At 52.6% G+C, this 16,921-nt stretch overlaps 2 protein-coding genes across 3 annotated transcripts; both read right to left on the bottom strand.

Moving 5' to 3' along the window:
- Window positions 1-268: 268 nt before the first annotated feature.
- On the bottom strand, window positions 269-4,795 carry Syngr2 (synaptogyrin 2). 2 transcript variants are annotated; one of them, XM_036196225.1, is made up of 4 exons: window positions 4,641-4,795; window positions 1,897-2,134; window positions 1,434-1,573; window positions 269-1,345 (listed from the first exon to the last, which is right to left on the bottom strand). In XM_036196225.1, the coding sequence occupies exons 1-4, from the start codon at window positions 4,737-4,739 to the stop codon at window positions 1,148-1,150; spliced, it is 675 nt and encodes a 224-aa protein (XP_036052118.1). In that variant the 5' UTR covers window positions 4,740-4,795; the 3' UTR covers window positions 269-1,147. The 2 variants fall into 2 exon arrangements, with proteins under 2 accessions (XP_036052118.1, XP_036052119.1); XM_036196226.1 differs by lacking the exon at window positions 1,434-1,573.
- A 3,095-nt stretch (window positions 4,796-7,890) lies between these two features.
- On the bottom strand, window positions 7,891-16,536 carry C8H17orf99 (chromosome 8 C17orf99 homolog). The gene is made up of 5 exons (XM_036195336.1): window positions 16,500-16,536; window positions 15,266-15,298; window positions 10,694-10,981; window positions 8,133-8,427; window positions 7,891-8,011 (listed from the first exon to the last, which is right to left on the bottom strand). Exons 1-5 carry the CDS (start codon window positions 16,534-16,536, stop codon window positions 7,891-7,893), a joined length of 774 nt encoding a protein of 257 aa, XP_036051229.1.
- Between the last annotated feature and the right edge of the window lie 385 nt (window positions 16,537-16,921).

Here is a 16,921-nt window from a genome sequence, read left to right as displayed (position 1 = left end):
GGACGCTGGTCTAGCCAAGCATGGACCAAGCCAGGCCTGTACTTCAGAGTCTGGGGTAAGTTTTGAGGCCAGCCTGGGCTATCTAGATACTATCTTTGAAAAGCGGGGGTGTAGCTCAGTTGCCTAACATGAAGTCCAGGGTTTAAAACCAAGTACTTGGGGAGGGTCAGAGGGTCATCTTTGGCTATATAAGCTTGAGGCCTTTTCTCAAAACAATACTAATCAAAGTGTATTTCTCCCCCTATCTGAGGCGTCATCAAGGACAACACACTGAGAAAAACATTTATTCCATCTCCCAACTAGCCTACAGAACATGAGGGCAGGGATGTCCCCACCAAGTCCCCAGTACATTCAGTGCAGGGGTTCCTGTCCTCCTCACTAGCATCTAAGAACTGCTGGGGAATATTTACATAAAGCTGGGTGTTGTCTCCAGGCACAGCTCCTCCCTCCCATCAGGGGCAGGAGCAAGAAGGAAGTGATATCCAGTTCCTCTGCCTGCTCTACAGCTGTCAGGCAAGCAGCCTGGGGACAGTTGGCACACAGTGATGACACCAGAAGACAGCACTGAGCATGGAGCCCAGCCGAAGCTGGGGAATGGACCTGAGTGAGGACGTGAGGAGCCGAGGTCTGGCACTCCAAGGAGATAGGTGCATGGACCCCAACCTTTGGAGGGAAAGAAGATAGTTGGGGATCCTGTGGCCTCAAGCTGAGCTCCACCTTCCAGATGAGGGGAAACTATGGCATACATCAAAAACAGTATACAGCAGGCACCTGCTTCTGGCTGAGATGGGATTCAGGGTTATCAAAAGCAACAAGGAACTGAGCACACAGCTTGGTGGTAGCACTGGTTAAGCAAATTCAGGGCCCTGGGCGCCACCCCCAGTGCTGGGGTTGGCAGAGGGAGAAGGTCTAGTGAAAACCCTTTGCTAAAACATGCCCTGGAGGTTTGGGTGGGTGGCGGTGATGCCCCTTTGGACACAGGCACTTCAGGTGTGCTCCATCTGGCTGCAGCTAGGATGCAGAAAGGCATGGGCTCTTTGGCTGTAACAGGCGAGGGACTGCAGTTCCAGGCAGCAAACCTCCAGAAAGAAGTCCAGGGGAGAGGAGTGGCCCCAAGCCCTCTCCCTGCCTCGTTGCCCCTGGCTGCTCAGTACACAGGGGGAGGCTGGTAGCCTTCAGTGGTCTCCACGTTCTGGGTGAAGGGTGGCTGCTGGTAGTTTTCCACCGAGGCACTGGGGTAGGAGGCGTAGGCCTTGTTGGGGTCTGGGGTGGGGTCCACATAGTTCTGAATAAAGGCATCCACTCCAACCTTGTAGCGCTGGTAGGCCAGGGAAGCCAGCATACCCTGCAGGGGAAGACCCAAGGTGTGGGCAGGGCAGGGGGACCTCAATGTCCACCGTAGCCTCCTCAGCTGCCCTCCATAGCCCACCTACCCAGGAAAAGATGGAGAAGAAGCTGAAGGTGATGGCTGCCCGTGCTGAGTCCGCTCCCACCAGCACATCTTCAGATTTGGTGACTGCCCACTGGTTGGTCAGGAAGCAGAAACCAACGAACCACAGGAAAGTCCAGAGAGCTGGGGAAGTAACAAGGAGGGAAGAGTTGGCCCCAGGGACAGATGGGATTCCCAGGGGCCCAGGAGGGACTCAAGGGGGCTTAGGGGTCAGCTTCTAGGTGGGATGGCTGAGTCCAGAAACCTGATGCCATGCCTCACCCTTATGCCCCAACACCCTTGAGTTTCTGAAGTTAGAGTGCCTTGTGGGCCATCCCAGGGTACAGGGGGACCTAGGAGAAACCTCAGGTGCGGCTCATGATCCTAAGTTGCTATCAGCAACCCCTCCCAACAATACCAAGGCCCCTCATTTGTGAAGCCCTGGTATACCAGTGCCACAGGCATACCTGAGAAAAGCAGGTCACCAATGACCAGGTACTTGCGGTCAGTAGCATTGCTTATCTGGGAGAAAAAGGCATCGACCACCAGGAAGAAGGCTGAGGCCAGAAAGGCCAGCACCCCAATGGCACTGCCGTAACGGCACGCATCCTCATTCTGGTTAAACACACAGTATAACCGGTCAGATTTATGAGTGTTGCTGTAACCCTCGCCGAAGATGCAGGAGAACACGATCAAGGCCAAGACCTGAGGGGAGAGGAGCGTTGATGGGCAGGTGCAGACACCTGTGGATTGGATTCTGTATAGACCCCTCTTGGGGCCCAGAGATGAGGACCCTAGCAGGGCCTCAAATGTCTCGTCTCTCTACTGGTGCCCCATTCCGAGACTGGTGTGTCAACCCCTTCTGGACTCCTGGGAGTGAGGTAATGGGCAGGCTGTGGCCAGGGTATCATCAACAGTTCCTCACCACCAGGAGCCAGAGGACAGACTGGGCTATTATAGGAAAGGGCTATCCCCTAGCTGTCGGACCACAGGTGTCATCTCATTTAGGCTCGTGACAAAAGACAGAGAATAATCTACTCATCTCCATTAGCAAATGAGATTTGCGATGAGTTTTTTTGTTGTTTTGTTTTTTTCGGGACAGGGTTTCTCTGTGTAGTTTTGGTGCCTGTCCTGGATCTCGCTCTGTAGACCAGGCTGGCCTTGAACTCAGAGATCTGCCTGTCTCTGCCTCCTGAGTGCTGAGATTAAGGGCATGTTCCACCACCGCCTGGCTGTTTTGGGTTGGTTGGTTGGGTTGGGTTGGGTTTTTGTTTTGCTGTTGTTTTGGCTTAAGTGGTCACATTTAGCCCAGGATGGACTCTGTGTAACCTAGGATGATCTTGACTCCTGATCCTCCTGCCTCCACTTCCCAAATGCTGGGATTACAATCATGTACTACCATGCTTGCTTGGGGCTCCCCCAACCCTACCCCTTCCTCATTGCTGGCAATTTGAACCTAGAGCCTCAGACTTGCTGGGCAAATGCATGGTTGGTTGTTTTTGTTTTGGAGAGAGAGGGTCTCACTATGTACCCCTGGCCATCCTGCAACTCAGAGAAGCAGCCTCTGCCTCCAGAGTGGAGTGCTGGGATTAACGGTGTGCACCACACTTGCTCCTTTTTGGCTGTTTCATCGTTAAGAGCAGTCACTGCTCTTGCAGAGGATCTGGATTTGGTTCCCAGCACCCACATGGTGGCTCATAACCGCCTGTAACTCCAGTTACAGGTTATCAAGGGACTGGATACCTGTCTCCTGACATCTGTGGATACCAAGCATGCACATGATGCACCTTCATATACACAGGCAAACACTCATACACAAAAAAGACAGGATCTGGCTCCGGCTGGCCTGAAGCCTATGGCAATCCTCCTGTCTCAACCTCCTCAGTGCTGGGATTACAGGCGTGAACCCCCACATCCCATTTGAAAGAGCTACAGACAAAATGGGCCACAAAAACACGGTGGCGAAACTCCAGAGTTTCATCCAACCCTCACCCCAACACCCTGTCCTGAGTCAATTCTACATCATCTTCCAGAACGCCCTTTAACAGCAGCTTCCTTGGCATGCTGGCCGCTCCCCTCCGGAGAGATACTGCCTAGATTCCAGCCCCACACTTGTTCCCCTCACAACAAGGTTCTTGGGGTGGTCAGATCCAGAGGTCTGTGGGCCAGGCTCAGACTCCTCGCAGGAGCCAGGGCAGAGGTGGGAAACTCACCAGCAGAAACTGTCCAGTTTAGAAAACAGCCCTTTGCAATCGCCCTCGTCATTTCGCCTCCTCACACCTCAGGGCCACTGCCAAGCCCACCTCAACACGGCAGATGGAGCTGAGTGTGGCACCTGACTGCCTCTAGACTCCGAGGGCCAGAACAAATCAATTCTCCCGGAACACTATCCGGCTGTGGAACTGAAAGTCACAAGCCCCGCCTCCAGCTGAACTTGAAGCCGGAACTCCAGACTGGGCGCTGAGTCTGGGTCAGGACTCCTGGCACTGCCAGCCTGACAGACAGAGTACAACCCAGGACAGAGTCTACCAGACTCCACCGCTAGGCTGAGGGGCTCGGGGAGCCACGGCACCTCCAAGATTCCAGGCCCAGATCCCCTGGGAGCAGTAGGCCCACCCTCGATCCCGCAGCTAAAGCCTCAGCTTTCAGTGTTTTCGTCCCCAGATATGGACACCCGCCATACGCGCCTGGTACTAGAGGGCTTGCCCGGCTTCTGGAGAGGGTGGGTTAGCAGACCTGTTGCTAGCCTCTGAGCTGGAAGTAAATCCTACTTCAGGGCGCCAGGCTACCCCGCTCCTTGCACCCACGTGGCCTCAGAAAGTCCCTTCCAGGTGAATTCCCCACGCTGGGAGCCGCGGGCGTGCAGGCCACCTGCTGTGGCGTGGCCCCGAAGCCCCACCTACTGCCAGCAAGGCGACGGGCCTGCCTCCCACCCAGAGCACCTCGGGGACATCCCGCACCAGGGACCAGTGGTTGAGGGTGCGGCGGGGCCCGGGCCCGAGTGGCTGAGACAAGATCCGGAGCCACGCAGTGGGATAGGCGACAGGACGCACGGCCTGGAGGGGACAGAGACGCGGAGGGCTGCGGGGCCCCGCGCTCTCCGCCAGGCCTGGGACGTGCGGCCGCTGCCACCTGTCGTGCTCGGAAGCCGGCGGCCCACGGGGCCTGACGGCCAGGACGCGCGGCTCCGGGTCCTCTCTGGCCGACTCACCATGCTCACGAGGCGCGTCACCACCTGGGGCTGCGACACGAAGCGCCTCAGGTCGAAGGAGCCGCCCGCGTTGGCCGCGCCATAGGCCCCGCTCTCCATGTCGCCGTCGCCGCTGAGCCGCGGATGGCGGAGAACCAGCCGGACCGCCCCGCCCGCTCTGGCCTCGGGGGCGTGGCCAGCCGACGGCGGAGGGCGTGGTCAGCCGCCGCCCGAGGGCGTGGTCAGCCGCCGGGGACTCGCTGCAGAGTGTCCCTCAGTGCATGCATGGTGGTGGCAGGTTCAGGAACTTGGAGCTGCTCCTGTGGCACCAGGGTGGGGCAGAGGGAGGAAAATCTCACCCCTGGGAGGTCTGACCTGCTAAGCTCAACCAGAAAGGATCAGAGAGTCCCCAGGAAGAGGAACCCTTGGCGACCCCCACCTTACACCTACACAGTGCCCTGGCTTCTTCTGGACCTCTCCAGAAGACACCCGAATCCCACCAACCCAGAACCTAGGCTCATAAATGTTCAGAGTTCACCACTGTGCTCCAGACCGAAGGACTGGGGCTTAAGTTCTTGCTGTCAGAGTCCCCTGGGTTCCAGCCTCAGGACAAGAGTAGGAATAGGTGTGGCCCCACCAATCTGGGTACTCATTCCTCCGGAGCTAGGCCTGGGATGGGGTGGAGGACAACCCCTTTACCCACCCGTCTTGGACCTGCCAGGGAAAAGGTCTGAAGGACAGAGTGTCTATACATTTCTAGATGTCAAGATCATGCAAGGCAAACCACATAGAGATGGTCTCAAAAGCGGGAGGAAGAGGGCAGGAGAATAAGGATTTCATGACCAGCCTGAACTATCTGAGATGCTGTCTCAAAATACAAAAGCACACAAGCGCGCGCGCGCACACACACACACACACACACACACACACACACACACACACAAATGTAATTTTAAAAATTAAATAAGATCATTAGTTCATAGAACCCAGCTGCCCTTCCAGCCCAAAAAAGAACGTTTAGAAAGGGAACCAGGTGCTTACTCTGTGAAGGGTTGTGTGCCAACCCAGGGGCTGTACTGACTGCCAAGAGGCCTCCAGACAGCCTTACATGGACAACACAAATGTATTGCCAAGGCAGACACGGCTGTTGAGGCATGCAGAAGGCTGAGAGGTGACTATAAGACACAAATCGAGTCAGGACAAGATGGCACTACTGTGGGCACTTTGATGGGAAGGAATAACGAGGGGCTGGACAGTCAGGAAAGTTGAGGCAAAACCTGGCCCACCAGAAGGAGTGCATTGGGGAGAAGACAGGAGTGGGCACAAGAGGGGCTGGGCCTTATAACCATCAATCCCCACCCTGCCCACGCTCCCACAAAGGCTGACAAGCTGCTGGTGAGCACAGGGCCGCTTCTTGATATCTAACTCCTAAAATCTGTCCACACGGTGAGTGTTTGCAGGACTTCCTGCTAGCAGGGCTCTCCTGACCTCCTTCCTTCATTTTTTTTCCCCCTATATTAAAAAAATAATTAAACTTAGCTGGATGGTGGTGGCGCACCCCTTTGATCCCAGCAGTCAGGAGGCAGAGGCAGGAGGATCTCTGTGAGTTTGAGGTCAGCCTGGTCTACAGAGCGAGTTCCAGGACAGCCAGGATTGTTATATAGAGAAACCCTGTCTTGAAAAACAAACAAAAAATAAATAAATAAAATTTCTTTCATTACATTTACTTAATCGTTTTGTACCTGGAGTGGCAGGCACATGCGGCATGGCACATGTCCTAGAGAGGGCATCTTGGAGCCTGTGCCTTCCTTCCAGCATGTAGGTCCCTGGGATTGAACCCAGGCTGTCAGGCCTGGCAGCAAGCACCTCTACCCATCTCCCAGGCCCCTTTTTAGACTTTGTTGTTGTTTTATTTCGAGACAGAGTCTCACTATGCAGCCTGGATGTCTTAGAACTCACTATGTAGACCAGGCTGGCCTCTAACTTACAGGGATCCTCCTGCTTCTGCTTCCCAAGTGCTGGGAACAAAGGTGTGCACCACCACACTCAGCTGACACCTCAACTTTTGTTTTTATTTATTTGTTTCTTTGAGACCCAGACTCCTATACTAGCACTAACCTGATCTTCCTGCCTCTACCTCCCAAATTCTGGGGTTACAGGTATGAGCCTCCACACACAGCAACTTTTCAATATTGCCAAATTGTTGATGACCGCCCCCCCCCTCTTCAGTTATGCAACCTCAATGGGGTCGTGACCAGAAGTTTAAGAAGCTGGGCTCCAGTACACCTGTGAGCAAGCACAGCTGCTCAGTCACCCAGGCCGCCAACAACCACTCATACTGCAGGACTCCCACACACAATTTTATTTCTTTGGGCCTTATACACACTAATGCTCCAGACTTCTTGGAGTACACTACTTTTGGTACCCTGATCTGCACAAACACAACCTTTTGCCCCACCCCCTGCCCCCCGGCTCTTTTTTGTTCCAGTAATGGGTTCTTGTATAGGGCAGGTAGGCAAGCCTGGGCTCTGTCTTCTGGTCACAACCTGATGACAAGGGAGTTACAGTCCAGGTCAGGCAGACTCACCCAATCTTATGGTTTCAAGAGCATCTTACTCATGCTACTAAATGCACCAAGTCACCGTGAGGTTACTTGCTGGTCCCTGTTCACATAGTCAGCAGGAGCTAGGCCTCTGTACCCCATTTTATAAGGGAAAACAATGAGTCTCAGAGAGCGACATGCCCTCCCAAGAGTCTGGCCGCTGGATAGTCTTGGGAGGAGGGCCAAGCTGAGATAGTCAAGAAGGCTGAAGTGGCCACCACCCAAAGGCCAGTAGTTGGTGCTCAGAGATCTATGGTGCCTGGTGCCAGACCACACAAAGGCCCTGGCCACTGTACATGTGAGAGATGTGAAGGCTTGGAGAGGGGAATCAGAGAGGCCTCACCTCTGCAGAAAGGCTGGCTGGTGGGACCACTGTGGAGTGTTGTGGAGGCCAGAAGTGGACCACCCTGGCTCCTGGAGGCCCCACGAGACCCACAGGGAAGTCCCCCACCAGATGTCAGTCAGCTGAGAGCCCTGGTTAGGGTGGGGTGTGTGAGGAACGTGCTAGACACTGTGGGCTTTTGGCTTTAATAAGCAGCTTCAGGTTGGGCACATGTTGTGCCTCAATGACAGACAACCAGTCTCACAAGATGAACCTGCTGTTCCCCCTGGGGACCCTGGCTGGTCACAGAGGTGGTCAGCCACTCACCCCACATCAAGCTCCCATGATTACCTGGTTGACCTCAGCATCCCGAAACTAATAGCTGAAATGGAGACCAGGCTGCCAGCCAGCATGCAGGTGGCTGTCACAGGCAGCTCCCCTGTGGGGTGGTAAGGAGCCTTGGTTGGCCTTGGCTAGGCAAGGGGCTAGGTAGGCATGCAGCGTCCTCAGGCCCATCCTGCCCTGGGCAGTGGCAGGCCCAGCTGTTCCCCAGCCCTGACCACCTCCCTGGACAAGCTGTAGCCCCCACTCCAGGCCTGGAAGGGCCTTCTCACCGGGGGGCAGCAGGACTCGGGCGCTGCTATCAACACTGATGCTGTTTGCAGCTTCGCAATGGAACCAGCCCGACATCTGGGACAGTGGGATGGAGAAGTTGGCAGGCTTCCCATGGAGTGGCCTCTGCTGTGCATGCACATGCCCATCATTCCCAACCAAGCTGTAGATGATGGGTGGACTGCCTGAGGATGCCAGGCAGGACAGCTCCACAGTGGGGCCTGAGACCCCATCATACAGGGTGAAGTCAGCCTGCAGTTGCGACACGGGCTCTGACAGGGTGGAAAAGGGCAGCGCAGGTGAGATGGAAGAGCTTTTCACACTCCCAATACATTCTCCTCCTTCTATGTCAAATGGCCCCAGAGACTCCACTGTGACTGCCACCTCCCCCAAGCAGCCCACCAGACTGCTCTCTGCACAGCTTGACTAGAATCTAGTCTGCTTGTAGTATACACTATACAATTTGATTTTTAAAATGTTCCTTAAAATTTATTTTTAAAAATTCTTTTTTGAGCCAGGCGGTGGTGGCACATGCCTTTAATCCCAGCACTCAGGAGGCAAAGGCAGGCAGAACTCTGTGAGTTCAAAGCCAGCCTGGTCTACAGAAAGAAACCCTGTCTTGAAAACAACAAAAAGGATTTTTTTTTCTTTCTTCTTGTTTGTTTTTTGAAACAGGGTTTCTCTGTGAAGCCCTGGCTGTCCTGGAACTCTCTCTGTAGCCCAGGCTGGCCTCAAATTCGGAGATCTGCCTGCCTCTGCCTCCTGAGTGCTGGGATTAAAGCTGCACACCACCACTGCCTGACATCATTGAGTAATTTTAAAAATTGTTTTGGACTAAGCTCTTGCAGGGACCAGGCTAAAAATAAAAATGGACTCACAAGGGCTATGTTCCACATCACCAAGCTAACACTGAGCAGACAGCAGCTCCCAGCCTGCTTTCTAAATTCCTAAATAGTGACTTGGCTGGACACAGCAGCACATGCCTGAAATCCTAGCCCTCAGTAACCCTGGGCAGAAAATAATAAATAAGTAAATATGGAAAAGGGGGGCCTGAGAGACAGCTCAGCAGTTAAGAATGCTTACCACAAAAAAAGGAAGGAAGGAAGGAAGGAAGGAAGGAAGGAAGGAAGGAAGGAAGGAAGGAAAAGAGTGCTTATTGCAGGCTGGGTCTACAGAGCAAGATCCAGGACAGCCAGGAAAACCCTGCATCAAAAAAAAAAAAAAAAAAAAAAAAAGTACTTGATGAGGGCCAGGTAATGGTGGCGCACACCTTTAATCCCAGCACTTGGGAGGCAGAGGCAGGCAGATCTCTGAGTTTGAGGCCAGCCTGGTCTACAGACCAAGATCCAGGACAGCACCAAAGCTACACAGAGAAATCCTGTCTCGAAAAAACAAACAAACAAAGAAACCAAAACGGAAAGAAAAGATAAGAAAAAAGAAAAAGAGAAGAAAAATAGCACCTGCTGCTCTCAGAGGACCCTGTTTGGTTCCCAGCTCCCAAGTAGTGGCTCACAACCATCTGTAACTCCAGTTCCAGGGGCTCTGACATCCTCATCTAGCCTCCATGGAACTACACATAGGTGGAGCACAGACATAGAAACAGAACACTCATACACATAAAATAAAAATAAATCTTTAAGCTAGGCTAGGGATGTAGCTCAGTGGTTGGGTGCTAACCAGCCTGACACACCCCAGGCCTAGAGGTTAAAGGGAAGTGCTGAGGAGCAGATGACAGTCTTGACTCTTGGTGCTAGGCAAGCTCCTTGAGGACAAGAGCCACCACTTAGGAGAATGCAGGTGCTGGAGTCTTCGGCCAGATGCCCTGAGCATCCCTACTGACCAGTAGCTAGCTGCCCCAGGCTTGGTCTCAGCCTCATCAGGACAGAAGGCAACCTCCCTTGTGCCTTTCCAAGCCTCCCGGGGTGCCCTGTTATATCATCTTGCTTCCCAGGAAAAGCAACTGAGGCCCAGACATTGACTTGTTCAAGATCCCACAGCCAGCTCACAAGGTGATCCCAGCCTTCTACATGCTGGGCTTCAGACCCTGTGCGCCCCCATTAGGCTTTGTCTTGGTGTTTTTAGGGGGTAAGGATGCTGGACTCATGGAGGCAGGCAATACTTCCTTGTTCCTATTAACAGGGAGTCATGGCTGGGGTGGAAGGGGAAGAGAGAAGGGTCTGGAGTGGGTGGCGGGAGATGAAAGCAGATGTGGTCACTTACAGGTTGTCTAAGCAACGCCCTCAATCTCAGAGAACTTTGACTTCCACAGTGGCAGTGGGGAGCCTGACTGCCTCCCCGTGAGTGTGGATGAAATCATTAACAGCAATGCCTTGATTACCAGCCCCATGTCAGACCCCACTGAACCTCTGGCCCCTGCTAGGAGATTGTCCTCTGGTCACCGAGGACTGGGCACAGCCTTGGAGACAGGCAGTCTGCCCTCTGTCCCGATTCTACTGTCCTCCTCTTCTCTCCCCACCCCTCCTTGATCCAGATCCCACCAGCCCCACCAGCCCCACCAGCCCGCACCCCTGTACTCACTGGCCCAGAGCTCCCAGTACATCTGTAGCCTGGTGCTGGGCCCATAGGTGGCCGAGTGAGAGGCTGCTTGGCAGGAGTACGTGAGCAGGTCTGGGCTGGACTTGAGTGTGATGTTGATTTTGAAGGAGACTGGCTTGTGGTCGTGTACAACCCTCTTTGTCACCAGGAGACCTCGGCTAGCTATGAGGGAGTAAGTGATGGGCCGGGGTGCCTCAGGGATGTCGCAGGTTATAAGCACTTGGCGGCCTTGAGGGTACACTTCCAGCACTTTGTAGGCAATGGTGATGTCTGGGAGGTGAACCAGTCAGGGAGAGAAAGAAACCAAGAGGAATCAAGCAGTTTAAAACTCTGGTTTGGTAATTCTTCAAAAACTTAAAATAATCAGAGCTAGACAGAAGGCTCAGGGGTCAAGAGCACTTCTAGAAGATTTGGGTTTTGGTTCCCAGCTTATATCAGTCAACTCGCAACCACCTATAACTTCAGGACAGGGGGGGGATGGACATGCTCTCCTGGCCTCCAAGGGCACCTGCACAAAGATGGTTCACAAAAACTCATGCAGATACATATACACATAAGCAAATACATTTTTGAAAAAAGTGTCCACCTAGGGGTCGAGAGTTTATCTCAGTGGTAGATAAACAGTCATAAGGTCCTGAGGTCAGTCTCCAGCACCAGAAAAAAAGGGTGGGGGGAATTAAAAGAATTAGTGATGACTCAGATATGATACTCCAAGACACATCCTAACAGAATCAAAGACAGACTCAGACAGATCTGTCATATACATGTCAGGGCAGCTCCAGTTATGGGTACCAAGAGGTGGAAACACCTTCAGATCCTAACAGTTGAACATGAACTGTGCAAGGGATATGATTTGACCTTAAGGACGAATGAGGGTTTAGAGGTATCATGCCATGGCAGAACCTGAGTCCAGGATGTGCAAGGCCCTTGATTTCTGGTGAAGTCAAAAGGAAGAAATGAGGCACCCATTTCTTGGCATCATAGCACCAATGCAACATGACTCCATGCCTGAGAATGCATACAAGAGCAAAACTGCTGTGTAACTACATCTTTTTGGGCTGGAGAGATGGCTCAGTGGTTAAGAATGCTTGCTGCTCAGAGTCACCCAGTGGTGCACAACTGCCTGTAACTCCACTCCCAGAGGGAATCCAAACCCTCTCCTGGCTTCTGTGGGTACTACATGTATGTGGTGCAAGACAGACAGACAGACAGACAGACAGACAGACACACACACACACACACACAGAGCAGGTATGGTGTCAGCCTTTAATTCCAGCCTTTGGGAGGCAGAGTCAGGCAGATCTCTGTGAATTTAAGGCTAGCCTTGTGTACATAGTTCCAGGAAAGCCAAAACTACACAGTGAAACCCTGTCTTGAGGAGGGGGGGGGGAGGAAAAGGAGGAGAAGGGGGAGGAGGAGGAGGAGAAGTGGGGGGAGGAGAAGGAGGAGTGCTGGAGCCCATTTAGGTTTCCTAGTGGCTTTACCCAGCAAGTCTGCATAAAGAGGATGATTGGGCCACGGGCCTGAGTACCAGGTGTCTGAGATGGTCTGCACTTGGCTGTGCTGGGGAGGAGGTCTTTTGTTCCGCCCCTTGGCATTCCTTTAAACACCCTTTGGCAGAGGCAGGGCCCGATGGATTAGGACCCAGGCCCTTCTGAGGCTCTCCTGTGTTTTCTGTCTGTTTTCCTCCCTTCTTTACTTCTACCATTTCCTGCTGCTCCTCCTTAAGAGTACCCTGGGGGAAAATGAAGATGGGATGCCCCCACAGAGGAGGAGGAAATAATTAAGATCCCAGACTTGGACCGTATAGATAGCCCTTGCTCTACTGGGCCTGAAAACTGTACAGTACCATGATCGGAAAACTTCCCGTGGGCTGAGCATGGTGACACACGGCTTTAACCCCAGCACTCGGGAGGCAGAGGCAGGTGGCTCTCTGAGTTTGAGCCATCCTAGTCTACAGAGTGAGTTCCAGGACAGCCAGGGCTACACAGAGAAACACTGCCTGGAAAAACCAAAAAAAGAAAGGAAAACTCCCATGGAGGAGGTTCCGGGCTGTCACAAACATCTCCCGGGACTTCCCAGCTTCTGACCACTGTACACACTTTCTTTCAGATCCTAATTCCTGACTCAGGGGAACTTGTGTCTCCTGTCACTGCAGCTGAGTGCTGAGGCTGGGGACCCACTCCACACCCCATGGCAGGGAGTGACTGGCTGAGACAAAAGCAGGATTTTTTTTTTTTCTTCGAGACAGGGTTTCTCTGTGTAGCTTTGGAGCCTGTCCTGGAACTCACTCTGTAGCCCAGGCTCAAAAGCAGGATCTTGAAATAAATCTTTAAGCTAGGCGAGGGATGTAGCTCAGTGATTGGAGAGAGAACATGTTCTGGCCCGACACCAACAGAGCATGTTTCTTCTGTGGCTGTTTAAACACTTTAAGTGCCCCTCTTTGTGGGGGAGGGTTTTTTTTGGTTGTTGTTGTTGTTGTTTTATTTTTTTTTAATTAAAATCAATTTCCAATTTGAGATAAAGTCAGAGCTTCTCTGGGCTCTGTTTGGCAGACTTTTAACAGGACTTCTGTCAGCTTGATCTTTGAGGCAGCAGGTCTTCTCAGGGTCCACGGAAGGTGTTTGGGGCTGGACTCGGTTCCCTGGGCAGGGAAAGGAGTCTAGGGCCAAACTGTGGTTACAGGTTGGTTTGTTTCTCTCCTTCCTTCATGAAGGGCAGTGAGCTTGACGGATAAAAGTGGCCCGGAATAGAAGCTCGGTTTGCATACGTGGGGCTTGGAAGCACTAAGAAAGCACAGTTTGCTGCCTGAGGTGGAAATAGAAGAGATAGATCCTGCTCCACACAGAGCCGCTGTGGTGACAGCTGCCGGGTTTGCTGTTTTCTTCTGCTTTTATTTTGTGAGACAGAGTCTCACTGGCTGTTCTGGAACTCAGCACTTAACCAGGCTGTTTGGAACTCACAGAGATCCTCCTCACCCACTTCCCAAGTGCTGGGATTAAAGGTTCCAACCAGGACTGTCACCCATGCCCCCTCCCTTTTTTTTAAAGATAGGGTCTCACTGTAGCCCAGGCTTGCTTCCACCTTGCTGAGGATAACCTTGCATCTGTGATCCTCCTGCCTCTAACTCCCAGGTGTGGAGACTATAGGTGTGTACCACAACACCACTGATGCTCTTGATTCTAACAGCCTGGAGCACTCCCGTTCTCTCTGTCCTGCAGGAAGGGTGGCTTTTCTTTCTGTACCTGGTTTTATCCTCATGGCCTGCAACAGTGACAGCAACCAAGCATCCTCTGAGAAGATTTGTGAAAGAACAAGGGATCAGTCAGCCTTCAGAAGCCTCCTGAGCAGGACTCCATCGGCAGAGCTGAGCAGAGACCATGGGCTGAGGGGACAGGAAGGCAGACGGCTTCTGCCCAGGTACTTTCCTGAGAATCAGCCACTAGCTCTTTTTTTAGCTATGACACTAATAACCTTTTTTTTTTTTTTTTACAGAAATGAGGAAATGGTAGTTTGGTCTGTGCCTCAACTGACTGAGACCTCCGTCAACACCACCCTGCACCCTTCTTTAAGCAGAATAGAAGGGGATGCCTGGGGACGCTAGGCGAAGGACTAGACACGGAGGGGACTGCCTGCCTCCACCCTGAGGGGCACAGAGATGAGCTTGAGTGTCAAGGGAGGGTCCATGCTGGAGAGCAGGGGCAAGGCACAGAGGGAGATGGAGAAGGCCGCAGGCTGTGAGCTTTCCCTGATTCCTTTCCTTCCTGGCTCTGTACCTGGCCTATTGGGGAGGAAAAGAGGAGGAGAGAGGAGGGGGGAAGGGAAGGAGAAAGAGGAGGGAGGGATAAAAAGAGGGAAGAAAGGAATGGGAGACAAAAGACACACACGCATATGTATTACACACACATATATATATATATTACACACATCATATATACACACATATATGTATATATCACATATCACATATATGTATGCAGTTTATATATAAATATTGTTTATACCCACACACAATATAAATATGTATATATATATATATATATATATATATATATATATATATATATATATATAGAGAGAGAGAGAGAGAGAGAGAGAGAGAGAGAGAGAGAACACTCACCCTCAGCTGCTTCCAGAACAAAGAAGCTTAATGGCTGAGTCCCCCAGCTCCCTTACTACCCGCCTCCTCTCCTGAGGGTTCCTCCTCCAGGGATAAGTGCACACTAGAATTTCCTGGCCTTCTCTGGATCCCACCCATCAAGCAGAGCTGTGGGGCTTGCCTGGGACAGGGGAACACTGCTCCCTATGAGGACCTGGGGTCCTGTGACTGGCACTGCTGAGGACCTCTCCTCTTCACACACTCCAAACTCTTCTCTCCAGGTGCCCTCGAGGCCTCATCATGGGGCAGAGGCCAGAACTGCCCATCTCGGTCCTCCCAAACCCCTTCCCTCACCATCAGGAACTTCTTTCCAGCCAAGGCACCTGAACAGCATGTGGCTCTGCCTGAGGTGTCCCCAACTAAATCCTTTTCCCTGAAGTGTCGGGGCTACTCACCTTCTGTCTGCTTCCCTGAGAGGCTGCAGGCAGCTGTAAAAGGGGAGAAAGATAAGGGGAGCTGGGAGGGGAAGGGGACAGCCTAGACAGCTTCCCTGCCCAGGCTGATTCCTGACAGTGAGGATCAAGAGCCAGTTAGCATCTCTGATCATGACAACTATTTATTTTATCTTCCTTCAAACGAGGTCTCCCCTGTATTCCAGGCTGGCCTTGAACTCACTATGTACCTGAGGGTGGCCTGGAACTCCTGATCTCCCTGAGTGCTGGGGTTACCAGCATGCACCATCAGCCTGGTGGAAGCTCTTTTGTAGACTCTCACATTTGAAATCCCCATTGCAGGGCAGTTAATGGGGACCAGTGTGGGAGCCCACAGAGGTTTCCTAGTGAGATCTGACCTTGCTTTACCCTCAGGGCTGTATAAGACCACAGGCCTGGGTACCAGGTATTTGGAAGGGTCTACACTTGGTTGTATCTAGCAAGGGAAGGTCTTTTGCCTCGCCCCTTGGCATTGTTATAAAAAGCCTTTTGAATAAAGTTCTAGGCCGGTGGATAAGGACCCAGGCCCTCCCGAGGCTGTCCTGTCTTTCTGTCTGTCTCTCTCCCCTTTGTCCTTCTGTCTAAATCTCTTATCCCTCTCTCCTCAAGAGTACCCTGGGAAAAATGGTGGGGGTGGGTCCCCCACAGACCAGGGCTGGAGAGATGGTTCAGAGGGCAACATGCTTGCTGTGCATGCAGACCTTAGTTCAGCACACCAAAGAAGGGCGTGGTGCATGCTTTAACCACAGTGTTGGAGATCAGGGTAGAGAAAGGTGGATTTCTGGGGCTAGCTAGCCCGTCTAGCTGAAACTGCAAGCTTCAGGCCAGTGAGAGCCTTTGCCTCAAAAAATAAGGTGAGGAGGTGATTGAAGAAGACACCTGACCTTAATGCCTTAATGTCTGGCTTCCACATGCATCCACGTTGGCAACTGTGCGTGTGCATGCATATGTGCGCGCACACACACACACACACACACACACACACACCCCAGTGGAATCGAGGCAATGCCCTAATCCCATCATACATGCATGTGTGGTTTATGGGGCTGGTGTCAGCACCCTGCTCAGCCCCCCTCACACTCTCCCTCTCTCTCTCTGGTTCTTCTGCCTTCAGGTCTCTCTCTCAGAACTCTCTAACACCCCGTTCCCTGAGCCTACTTCCTCAAGGCCGTTCCCATGGTGTCTGCAGGAGACTCACCCAGCATGGTCAAGAAGAGTAGCCGAAGGAGCCTCATGCTTCTGACAGAGTAGGGCTGTGTGGGGCCTCTGTCTCAGGCTGTCAAAAGCTTCCTCATCTGCCCTCTCCACCCTAAGGCCCCTGGATGCTCCTTGGGTGTTGGCCTGCAGCTAGGAGATAAATTGAACATTGTGGCTATCCAGGGGGCCCCTAATACCCTGCAGGGCAGGCTCCAGGGATGTCTGTGTTCTCCCTGTTCCCTGAAGGGGAGGGAGTGAGGCTGGGCCTGCTGAGCTCAGGATGGCGTTAACACAAGGGCCTTTCTTTATCAAGAAACTTTAAAAAAAATTGTAATGATTTATTTTTATTCTATGTGCATTAGTGTTTTGCCTGCATGTATGTCTGAGTGAGGGTGTTGGATCCCCTGGAACTGGAGCTATAAA

Source organism: Onychomys torridus, chromosome 8, assembly GCF_903995425.1.
Source record: "Onychomys torridus chromosome 8, mOncTor1.1, whole genome shotgun sequence".
Classification (NCBI taxonomy): Eukaryota; Metazoa; Chordata; class Mammalia; order Rodentia; family Cricetidae; genus Onychomys; species Onychomys torridus.
The sequence above is the reverse complement of the archived record's forward strand: the minus strand, read 5'-3'. Positions and strand labels throughout refer to the sequence as shown.